Raw genomic sequence first — 11,468 nt, 5'->3', positions numbered from 1 at the left:
CTCCCGTCCTGACACTTCCCAAATTAGGAGAACTGTTTCCTAGTTGTGGCTCCCGGCGAGGCTCAGCCCAAAGAGGAATGTGAACCCCGAGGCCAGCCAATCATACACGATTTTAGGCTCGGAGACTCCACCCCACGCTGAGCGACGCCCATCTTCCTCCTGCTTGAAACTTGGATTGGACTCAGCGAGGTGCGTGCGGTCTAGATTCTACGCATGCTCAGTAGATTGGCTGAAGGACAAAGCTGTGTGGGCGGAAGCAGGGAAGTTTAGAGCGGCAATGCTGAAAAGGGGTAGGTATTAAAAATGGAAAGTAGCTTGTGTTGAGGGGTGGGAAGCTGAATACCGGGAAATCCAGAATTCAGTTATTCTCTTTGCCCTGCATCTTTCATTGCGGCTACCCTCCCACGGCGGGTTATTACCCTGAATTCCTCTTCATCTGTGGCTGGTGAAGGCATGAGGTCTGGATTATGATCCAGTTTCTGAGGACAAGAATTCGGTCAAAAGACGTGTCCTCAGCTGGAGGCTCACGGGTTTCTATATCTGCCTGTTTTGCCTCTGACCTTTGTCTTAAGCAACTGGAATCTCCCTAAGGGTTAGATGCTAACAGTAAATAAGCCTCAACCATGTCAGAGTTCCACCAGAAGATGAGGAGCCAGCTGCACCTGAATCTCCCCTACCATCGTTGTCTGAGAAGATCTGACACTGTGAACCAAAATAAATTCTCCCTCTATTAAAGTATTCCTGTCGGATGTTTTGTTACAGCGATGTGAAGATAACTAATACAAATTATGTCATTAAAATGTAAAATAAAAGAGCAGGTGGACAGCCTAATGAGGAATTATGAGGTTTGGGAGAGTCTGAAAAATAGTCTGGAAGTGGAAACCCAACCCTCTGGGTCTGTTAGTGTGCTCACCCACAAGGAAACTCTCTGAACCCAGTACTTACTTTGGGATGTGGCCCACGAAGCCCTTAAACTCACTGGGTTGCCAAGGCTGGCCTTGAGCTTGTGACAATCCTGCCTCTTAAGTGCTAAGATTTCAATAGTACATGATTTCTTCATCCTGCTTAACACCATTGGATTTTTCAATGGAGGAGCAAGAATGATGGCTCCATGGTTAAGGGGGCTTGCTGCTCTTTGAGAGGACTGAAATTTAGGTCCCAGCCCCATGTTGGGCAGCTCAGAGCAGCCTGTAACTCTAGCTATAGGGGATCAGATATCTTCTGGTGTCCAAAGTTACCAAGACACACACACACAGAGAGACACACACACAAATAGATAAATGCATCTTTAAAAACTTTCCAATGGATCTATGGCTGCAGATTAACTACCATATTTAATTAGTCATGACTAGTCCTTTGGGCTACATAGGAGACGCTTTTCCCCATGGTTACAGGGATTAGAATCTCCACTCTGTCACTGTGAGTCCATATTTGCTTTCTATTACTCATTTTTCTCATCTGTAAGGTGAGAGTGATGGTTCCTACTGTTCCAGTGAATTATATATGTCACATGGGGAATGTTTGTGCCTGGCACAGTGCAAGGGCTACACTAAAATTCTCTCCCTGGAACTACGTGGAAGACATCTGAAGAAATTCTTCCTGTTAACTAGAGTTTACGTAAAATAGGGACTTTTGAACAGTAAAACCCACATCTATGGCATTTTTTTATCTCAGACAGTCATGGCCTATTTGTCCACTGGATTGTTTGTCACAAGAATGCCTCAAGTCTCAACAGATTCCACTGAGCCTATCTTTCAGCATTTCTTTTGCTGTAATAAACACCATGACCAAAAGGAACTTCGGGAGGAGAGGGCTTATTTTATCTTACAATTCTCTGTAAGATAGGTCACAGTTCAGCAGAGAAGGAAGTCGAGGCAGGAACCTGGAGGCAGGAACTGAAGCACAGGGCATGGAGGAGTGCTGCTTACTGGCTTGCTCCTTATGGCCTGCTCAGCCTGCTTTCCTATGCTATCCAGGCCCACCTTCCCAGAGGTGCAACACTCACAATGAAGTGGGCCCCCATACCAATCATTAATCAAGAAAATGTCCCCACAGGCTTACCTACAGGGGATCTGCTGGCAGAATTTTCTCTCCCCGTAACTCTAACTTATGTCAGGTTGACAAAACAATCAACCATACAGGGCCCCATGAGACTCTATAAGCCTCTGAGATGGGTATCCCAACCAGTTCCTAGAGGCCAAACGGAGACACTCTAGCCAGACACTGCACTTTATCTTGGATATTAAAAGCAAGCTCAAGTTAGTTAATGGGGGAGGGAGATCAGAGGGCAGTGGAAGGCTGGTTCCCTCCAATACCACCTGCCTCAGACTATGACAAAAAAGGTTGGACCTCAGAGGAATGAATTAGAGAGCTGCTTCCAATTCTGTATGGCTGCTTATTGCTGGACTATGAGGAGGCAGGAAAAGGAAGTGGTGCTGGTGGTGATATCTTGTTTTCTGACCGGCTCCATCTCAGATAGGATGCTGTAAGTTCCCATTTTCCCCTCAAGTGAGTGGTTTATCTATGACCTTGGGATTTTCTCAGTTCTGTGAAAGCAGACACTTCCTTTTCTCTACATTTTATTTTACTTTTTGAACTACATCTGTATCTCTTTTGAGTTCCTTCAGAGCCACACAGTGTACAACTTTCCATTAACTCAAGATAAGGCTGCCTGCCACCACCTCGTGCCCATGCATTTTACATTTGGGCTTTGTGGTCTCCTCTGCCTGGGTTTTGGTTTATGGTAATGAAGCTTTAGAATGACACTCTGGGAATGAGAAGGGAAAAAAGTCCCTTGCCACTTTCTCTGAGGATCTGACTTAATGTAAGTTTCAGCTGATAGGAAAATTTAAGGCTGAGCATGGTAGCACATACCTGTAATCCAACACTTGGGAAGTTGTTTAGTTTGAAGTTACAGGACAGGCTGAGACCAACATCAGCTACATTTAAAGAGCCTTTAAAAATAATGGGAAAAAGAATAAGGAAAGGAGATGTGTGAGGGAAAAGCAGGGAAGATGAGAGGGAAAAGGATGTTGCAGGAGATTTGATCACACTTTGTGAAAGGTGCCTTCTGATTGGTTTAATAAAGAGCAGAATGGTAAGTAGCAAGGCAGGACTTCTGAGGAGAGAAAGGAACTGGAGAGCAATCTAGGATCATGAGCGACAACAGCGAAAGGCAGAACAAATCAGACATACAGAATGGGAGAGAGATAAAAGCCATGTGGCAGAATGTAGATTGATAGAAACAGGTTAATTTGAGTTATAAAAGCTATTTGGGAACAAGCCTAACTGAAAACCAAGCTTTCATAATTAATAATAAGTGTCCGTATCATTATTGGGAAGCTGGCAATTCTAAGAAAGTCTAATTCCAAAAGAATGAGGGAGGGAAGGAAACTGGAGAAGAGAGGAGGGGAGGGACACACAAGAACCCAGGAAAGTTGGAACTGGGAAGTCTGCATTATAGAGAGATATCAGCTGATAGAAAACTATGTCTGTCTTCATTTACTTCTCAGTGTGTTTAGTGTGTGTCACAGGGTAGAAATTCAATAAGCATTTATAAGTGAACAAATTATAAAGTAGAACCAGTGATGAGAGATGGGCATTTCCCAGAGAAAGCTAGCTTTATCTCACTTGGTGTCCACAAAGCAATGGTATCTGTAAGAGTGATTTCCACTCAGAGGGACCCACACTTTTCTAAGATGCATGCTAGCATGTCCAGGAAGTGTGACAATAGAATTAAAGAAAGCATACTCGATATTATCATGTATTTGGAAAGTTGAAAACTTATCTTTTAAAAAAAAAAGGAGGCACAGCTCTCCATCATTTCCAAGTCCAGGGCTACAGGGGTGCTTTTAGGTGGTCAGGCATAAGCTCTGTGTGCACAGCAAAAGGAAATGAACTCTGAGTTTTCAAAGGGTTCATCTCCTCGAAGATGGTTGTGCTTTTCTCCCTTTTTAGGGATGAATGCATGATCTTGCTCTTTCTTCTTAAATGCATTGCAAAGATGCAGAATGTGAAAAGGATTGCAGTCATGAGTGGCACATGTATGTCCTGAAAGTCAGATCCATCCGATGTATCATCATAGATGAATCACTTTTGATTTCTGGTCTTCTTGCAGTTGGTCCTTTGTTCCAGCTTGTCAAGGTCCTCTGAATTTGGTGTTATCCATTGTTTTACCATATTTCCAACACAGCATTATCCATAAACTGGAGATATATGCATAGCTAATGGAAGTAGGGCTTTTTAAGTTGATAATATTTCATCGATGCTGCTGTATGTTCTCTACAGAAACAAGTGCTTCAGTATTGGACTGTTAAAGTTAGATGAGGCAACACTCTCATTCAGTGCAGGTCTTAAAGACTTTACTTTGCATAGTTAACCTGTAGTAAGTTTCCTTCTGTGAAGTCATCTGCTCTGCTGGAGGCATGGAAAACTCCAGAAAGCCCTGGTTTTCATGCAGAAAGGAAGCTAGTAAGCACCTCCCTTAGATATTCATCTGGAAAATTAGGAGGTGACAACATGCTGTGGGGGTATTCTCATTCTTGACAAAGCCACATAGTGTACTTCGAAGCTAAGGCACTTGAGGTGATGGTACCTACAGGTGCCACACACCCGAAGACATCACATACAACTTCAACACATCTGTGATTTAGAAGTGTTCATATCAACCACTATTCACGGGCAAGCTGGCATATGCAAGGCTTTGTTTTGTGGGTCTGTGCAATTTTATAATTGATAATCATAAATGAAATTGTCTACAGTAAATGCTCTATATTGTTGACTTGACTTGAATAGAAATATGTAGAATATGTTTCAGAACTAGAACATGGTCCTTCTTAGAACATTATTTCTTTGAGAGTTTGCTTTTACTAACAACTTTTAAGCAGACAGGAACAACAAACTTTACAACCAAGTATTCATTGATTTCTTGCCACACAGTAGTAGCTTCAAATATAAAGGGAAATATGAAGTTGCTAAATAAAACACACACACAATAAGAACTAATGACCTGCGTGAGTTGAAGGTGTAACTGTAGGGCTAGAAATATGAAACATGTTTCTGTTATAGCAAGCGCAATGTGTGTAGTGTGACATGGAGGGCAGCAGGGCTCTCGTGGTGTGAAGAGAGCGTATGTAAGGTTAAAGAGACAAATAACTGCTGTGCGATGGGGATAAGGATTTTTTTTTTTGATAATTTAATGTGTTGTGATTTGAGTCTGACATGACCCAACAGGCTCATGGTTTTAAACAGTTGATTCCCATCTGGTGGAGCTGTTTGGAGGCTGCAGAACCTTTGGTACCCAGCTGGTGGCGCTGTTTAAAAGGCTGCGGAACCTTTGGTCTCCAGCTGGTGGTGCTGTTTCAGGAGGCCATAGAACCTTGGGCTGGAGGAACTGGGGCAGCAGGGCAGAATCTTGGAAGTGCTCTGCTTCCTGGTTTTCTGCAAAATAGGTGGTTTTGTACATGCTCCTACTGCCTGTTTTCAGTGTGATGAAAAGAAACCTTCTAAAACAGTGAGCTAAATAAACTCTTTCTTAAACAAATGTGTGAAGGAAGAAAGGAGTATCTTTAGTGTACGGAAGCACAACTGTGACAAATACCTGACAGATGCAACCCAGGTAAGAAAAGTTAACGGGGACATTCTAGTACTACAGAGCCATGAATAATAGTGAGTAGATGATATGCAGGGATTCAACAGCCGCATTAGCACAGAGTCCTGGGAGTCGTCACAGGGGAAGACCCGGCACAGCCAGAAATAGAAGCTGGAGAGCTCACGATGGAGAACAGTTTCAGAGGTCACAGAAAATTCTTCCACCCCAAGTCACAGTGAAAACCCACGTTGCAATGGGTTAAAAATGAAGACAACAGAGCTGTATATCATTTTCAGTAACATTTACTACCTTGACTTTGGCTTTTGAAAACAATGCATGTATTTGTATCAGCAGCTTTTTAAAATGTATATCAATATGCCCCGTTGTAAACTTCCACCCTTTAAAGAAGTTCTTAAAAGTTGTCAACTAAATGGGGCATCCAGTTAGAATGGTATATCCACCCAAAGTTATACTCTGTGTTCAGAACATCAAATGTACAAAATTGGTTCCACACTGTGTCTGGTAAAGTTCACAGAAGTTCAGTTCATGTTTGGGGGCTCAGGCAGGGATGGGGACGAGGAAGGCAGAGTTCTGGGCAGGGTGGCATCTGACGATTGGTCTCTCCCCATTCAGCTGTCCCACAATATCTCGAACCCCGACAGCTGTGTTGTATACTCGGCATGAAATCTGATGAAGACTTGATTTGATGAAGCTGTGAGGGGGGCTAGCCTAAGGTCCTAAAATTGAAGGAAGGGGGAGAGATTAGTTTTTAAACTGAACACATTTCTAGAAATGTCAGCCTACTTAAAGTATTACCTGTAGAAGCATCATAGAGTTTACATTCTGTAAGTCGTGATAGCAATAATGAATGCATTAATTAATACAAAAGAATGCTTCCAGGGACAGGAGGCTGAGAGGTGATGGGTGGGGAGGTAATGATGATAAAGCCCCATTTGTCTTTCATTTTCTAGATATCTGAACAATGGCGTGCCTCTACCACTGCATGAAGAGTATGCAGCCCATCACCCAGAAGCTAGCTACTGGAGGGGCATATGTGACCTGACATTTTATGCTAGTGTGTTAATTTTTTCTTTTATTCCTTTGCTTTATATTTTGGGTTAGCACTGTAAAATATTAAATAAATTGATAATGCCTTTCGTTTAATGAAATAAAGGGAAAAGTAATTACACATGGGAGGGAGTATATTTTGAAAGCACCAGCATACCCAGGTATATATTTAGATTTAATGTGACACTGGTCTACATGGGAGTCTTCTGCCTCCTAAAGGCCCAGTTCTCCTGCAACTACCAAGTACAGAGTACACTGTACTTCCTGCAGCACAGACTGTCCACTGCAGGATCAAATGGAGCTGAATGCTTAGAAGACACTGAACTACATGGGAGCCATACAAATATCAATTAAAAAAAAAGTGTATCTCTTGTTTTATCCTGGGCATAATAGTGACAGGGTGCCTTCTGGTCCCGAGATCAAAATTTCTCCCCAAGTAACTAACTTCCTGTGTGAAGATATAGTTAGCAAAATGTTTCCTAGAGCAGCAGCTGTAGTAGTGAAAAGCTGAGAGCAGAGGGTCTTTACTGAGTAACCTGGGCTTTACCCGGGTACTTAGAAAAACGATACACTGAAAATGTATCTAAATCCGTGGGGGTGTGGCAAGATATTAACAACAGATTGGTAAGTGACTAAACAGTATAAAATATGCATATATTTGTATGTAGTCAACGAAAAGTTCTGGTAGTAATAGGTAGCATTCTCAAGCTTTTAGATTTTTGATGTACTAACTGATATTCCGAAAAAATTTTACAACAAATTTTAAAATAATGTACACATTTTTAATTCTTTAGATTTCCAGTGATATAATGCTTTTCAAGTTTGATTCGAAGAATCATATAAATAAAGAGAAAAATTAGAAGCATAATGTCCTAATTCTATAGGTTTCTGCGGGGAGTGTAATGTAACATGTCTGCCACCAGATAGCGCTCATGGTCCCAAATAGAAAATCACTGTCTTCCAACTTTTTTTTTTTGCTTGTACCTATACTGTTACTGTCTATGTTTAAAAATCACATGTGAAAGTCTAATAATGCTTTACTCACTGCTCCACAGTACGGTCCAAACGATGGCGAGCTGGCATCTGGCCCATTATAGACAATGAGGTAGTTGTGGCCACAATCTCCTGGAGGGTTAATACTGACAAAAGGAAACCTGATGGTAACAGGTCTTCCAGAAGGAGCAAAGATGGACCATTCACAGTGAGTGTTGTTTGAGTAGCTGCCAGGGTAGCCAGGGCTGGTGAATATACCATCATCACCAAAAAGAGTCCCTCCACAGCCTGCAAGGAAGGAATAGAAAAAGGTCCTGTTTAGCAAAATGTAAACCATCCGGCCTGCTTTCCCACACATGCAGGCAATGGAAGGGACAGCTTTATCTTCTTACGGGGACAGAGAATCTGCAAAAGTATTCAGCCAACACAGAAACCCTCCTCTTGGGTGATAGCCCCTCCAGGCTCACTACCCCAGATATTCCTTTCTTAATGGTCTGTGACGTAAGGTGACTTCTCCTGGGACTGCCCCTTACTAACCTCAGGCTGGGAACAAGCTGGCAAACAACACAATAGTTACCCAGAGAATCAACTTTCTGAATGCTTTGAGAGTGCAGCAGGCTCCACAGCAGAGTAGGTAACCATGGCCAGGCAGCCAAAATCAAGTTCCATGTCGCACCCAGACTGATATTGCAGCTTAGATGCTACAAAAACCTGATTTTACCAGGCTCAAGTTGACCTAATCAACTTCTAAATCTGGTGTGATGCCTTTACCAGGGTCTTTTTCTGTGGGGCTCCTGTGTATAATAGCAACAGGATGCCTATTGGTCCCAGGACCAAAATTTCTCCCCAAGTAATCAGCTTCTTGGGCAAAGATAATAGCTATCAAAATGTTTCCTGGAGTGTGAGCTGTAGTAATGAAGAGCACACTTGAAGTCAAAGCTCTTTAGGTTTTGGTGCCGCTTTATTTGGTTTATTTGTTTATATGCCAAGGCTGCCATTAGACTTGACAAGAGGATCCAGAAGAAACTGCCTAGGGTAATTTTTTCAAGATCAGTTCTTACTAAGTAGGTCAGGATGGCCTCAAACATTATGACCACATTGCCTCAGCTTCCCAAGTGGAGGACTGCAGGCCAGGCCAGCATATTCATCACGTCCTCCTTTTGTCTTCAATTGGGCAGTTATTACTGAGCTGCCTTTGGGTGTAGAGACTTTGGTACTGTGATTATTGCATGGGATCCTTTCTTATGCCTGAGTACACTAAAAAGATTCCTTTTATGTTTCCATTTTGTAGGTTTTCAGCTATTACAGACCCTTCATAAAGGTATCCCTCCTTTCTTGAGCTAAATGTGCTCACATGACTTATATTTCCTGCTACTTAATAAATAGGCAACCAAACATTCAGGGAGATGGTTATTATCCAAAGAAGCAATTATGACACAGGACTGCCACCAAATGACAGGAACCGGGCAGGCCACAGATACTCATATGCGCACACCATCAGGAGCTTCTGTGTGCACACAGTGGGCTGCTCATACACACGTGGATATGTTCCTGATTCGGCCTTCTTGTAATTTCAGTCACTGAATTCCCCAAGAGAATTCCTTGGTGATCAAACCAGAAGAACAAGATAATGTTTATATGGGAATGTTTACAATGTTTACATCCTGAAGCCTTCTACATGTAAAATGCAGTCTTACATCATAGGAATGATATCATAATTGTAGGATTTTGAAAGATTAGAACTTTCAGTGTTAAAAATCTGAAATTTTTTCACAGAAAATCATCAGGTGCAGATCTAATGTGATAAAGACCTTTTAATCTGTAATCCTATTTCCTGTGGACACTTTAACTAGCCTCCGGCGGCTTCCCTCACAGTGAGTATCTTACCTGATGGAGAGGAGGTCCAGATAATGTCATATCCAGGTAAGGTGACTGAGGTATCGGTCTTAAACCTCAGATACAGTTCATTGCTCTGAGAGAAGACGGGGGATGGCAGTAGTGATCCACAGTACTTGTTAAGGAGCGGTGAACTTCCAGTGCTGCCATTTCGTACCTGTTGAAACCAGTCACTAGTTATCTCATCCATATTATTCCTGCTTCGGTTTATCATTAACCCATGAGGCAAGTCCAATAAGTGTTTTGTTTTGAGGACGGGCAAGCATATAAGTTGGAGCCTAACCCCTGACTAACAAACAGCATAGCTTTTCTCTCTTCATTCCTTCCCTCCTTCTCATTTCCTGCCATAGAAAGTATCCCATGAGGAAGACATGAGCTTTCCCTGGGAATTCACTCTTTGTTTCAGGATAGTGATTAGCAACAGATTTAGTTTAATTCTATATGGGAAGCTTTCCTACATATCAAGCCATTGGGGAGCTTGTGGGAGCTGAATCCATGTGCAAAGACCATCTCCTGGGACACCATTCTCCCCCAGGTTGAGGACCACACACAGGGGTGGGTGGGACAGGATGGTACAGAAACAAAACAGCTGGGGATGAGCTGGTGAGTAGAAAGACAGGAAATCTGTTAGCATTAAGAAGCAGCAAAAGCTGATGGAAAAGAATTATCAGAAGGGGCAGCATGAGCCTGAAAATTGTTTATCCCATGACGACCAGACAGTTCTGGAGACTTTATTTGGAATATAAAGCTAATCAAACACAGAAATTTTAACTACCCTGAGTTGATTAATATGCATGGCGTATGTGTTTGCAATATCATATTCTACCCCAACTATGTGCAGTTAAAATAGTGATTAAGCTTTTAAGGTCCTGATCAAAGAGGCAGTAGCAAAAGAAATAAATAAATCTTTGAGCAAGGTGTGGAGGTTGTAGACATCTTTCAGAGCCTTTTCTGTGTAGCTACACGGGAAGTTTTAGATTCAGTGTTGACAGACACTGGTGTGGCACCCATTTAATGGCCCTGGGAACCAATGTGTAAAAGCCTTCACACATAATTGGTGTTATCTGCACCTTAGTGTTCCCACTCATCCTGCAGATCAGAACTCTAACTTCCTTGAAGAACTCTTCTCTGTTCCCTTCCTGAATGGTGTTTCAAGTGACTATGACACTGTCACCCATACTCTACTTCCAGTACTGAAACTAGAATATGCTCAGTACACATTTATAGAATGAAAAACAATGATTAACTTAACAAAAGGAAGAGAGACATTGGATTAACATCATTATAGAAAAATTCTTAGGAATCCATCATCTTTTTACATCATCCATTTAAATTACATTCATATATATATTACCTCCAAGTAATCATGCTGACATTGTGTTGAGTCTTCCAGCTCAAACCAATAGAAAAAGAGGGAAATGGTGTGGTTCTGTGGGGCTCTGAGAATAATTATGCAGTCCAAGTTATTATCATATTCTTGAGGCCACCCAGGACTCTTCAGATTGCCAAATCCTTGGTTGTATTCTCTGTTGCAATCTAAGATAAAAACAATATTCATAATTAATGTGCACACCCACATATTTAGTGTTCTTTCATCTTAACAATTCAGTGTTTAAAGTCTACTGAATCTGAGCAAAGTTCAGAAGCTACTCCTGCCTCTTGGCTGATGTTTGAAAAAACTGGGACCTGAGAGATGCCAAGAATTTGAGAGATGCTGAGACTTGCATGTGCACAGTTGCAGTGCCATGTCTGGATAATGTGGAAGCCCCCATGTGAAAAGTGTGAAATGCAAGCACCCTTTGAAGAACATGCCAGCATCTTTTGGACTCTCCTACTCACATGGAGGAAGTCAGTGACTGACATTTAGACTTTTTCTAGACCCAAAAGTTCAACCTCCCAGACACTATCCACATAAGGATTT

At 42.0% G+C, this 11,468-nt stretch overlaps 1 protein-coding gene across 2 annotated transcripts in view; it reads right to left on the bottom strand.

The window, feature by feature from the left end:
* Nucleotides 1-5,876: 5,876 nt before the first annotated feature.
* The window catches only part of Cubn (cubilin), a 209,786-nt gene continuing 204,194 nt past the window's right edge, over nt 5,877-11,468 (bottom strand). For both annotated transcript variants that reach the window (XM_027405242.2, XM_035442818.1), the window contains exons 64-67: nt 10,902-11,083; nt 9,539-9,704; nt 7,704-7,939; nt 5,877-6,327 (exon numbers count right to left, since the gene is read on the bottom strand). In XM_027405242.2, coding sequence (XP_027261043.1) covers nt 6,220-6,327; nt 7,704-7,939; nt 9,539-9,704; nt 10,902-11,083 — 692 coding nt within the window. In that variant the 3' untranslated portion in view covers nt 5,877-6,219. The remainder of the gene's footprint in view (nt 6,328-7,703; nt 7,940-9,538; nt 9,705-10,901; nt 11,084-11,468) is intronic.

This window comes from Cricetulus griseus, chromosome 3 (genome assembly GCF_003668045.3).
Source record: "Cricetulus griseus strain 17A/GY chromosome 3, alternate assembly CriGri-PICRH-1.0, whole genome shotgun sequence".
In the NCBI taxonomy this organism is placed as follows: domain Eukaryota; kingdom Metazoa; phylum Chordata; class Mammalia; order Rodentia; family Cricetidae; genus Cricetulus; species Cricetulus griseus.
This window is presented reverse-complemented; position numbering and strand designations above follow the sequence as displayed.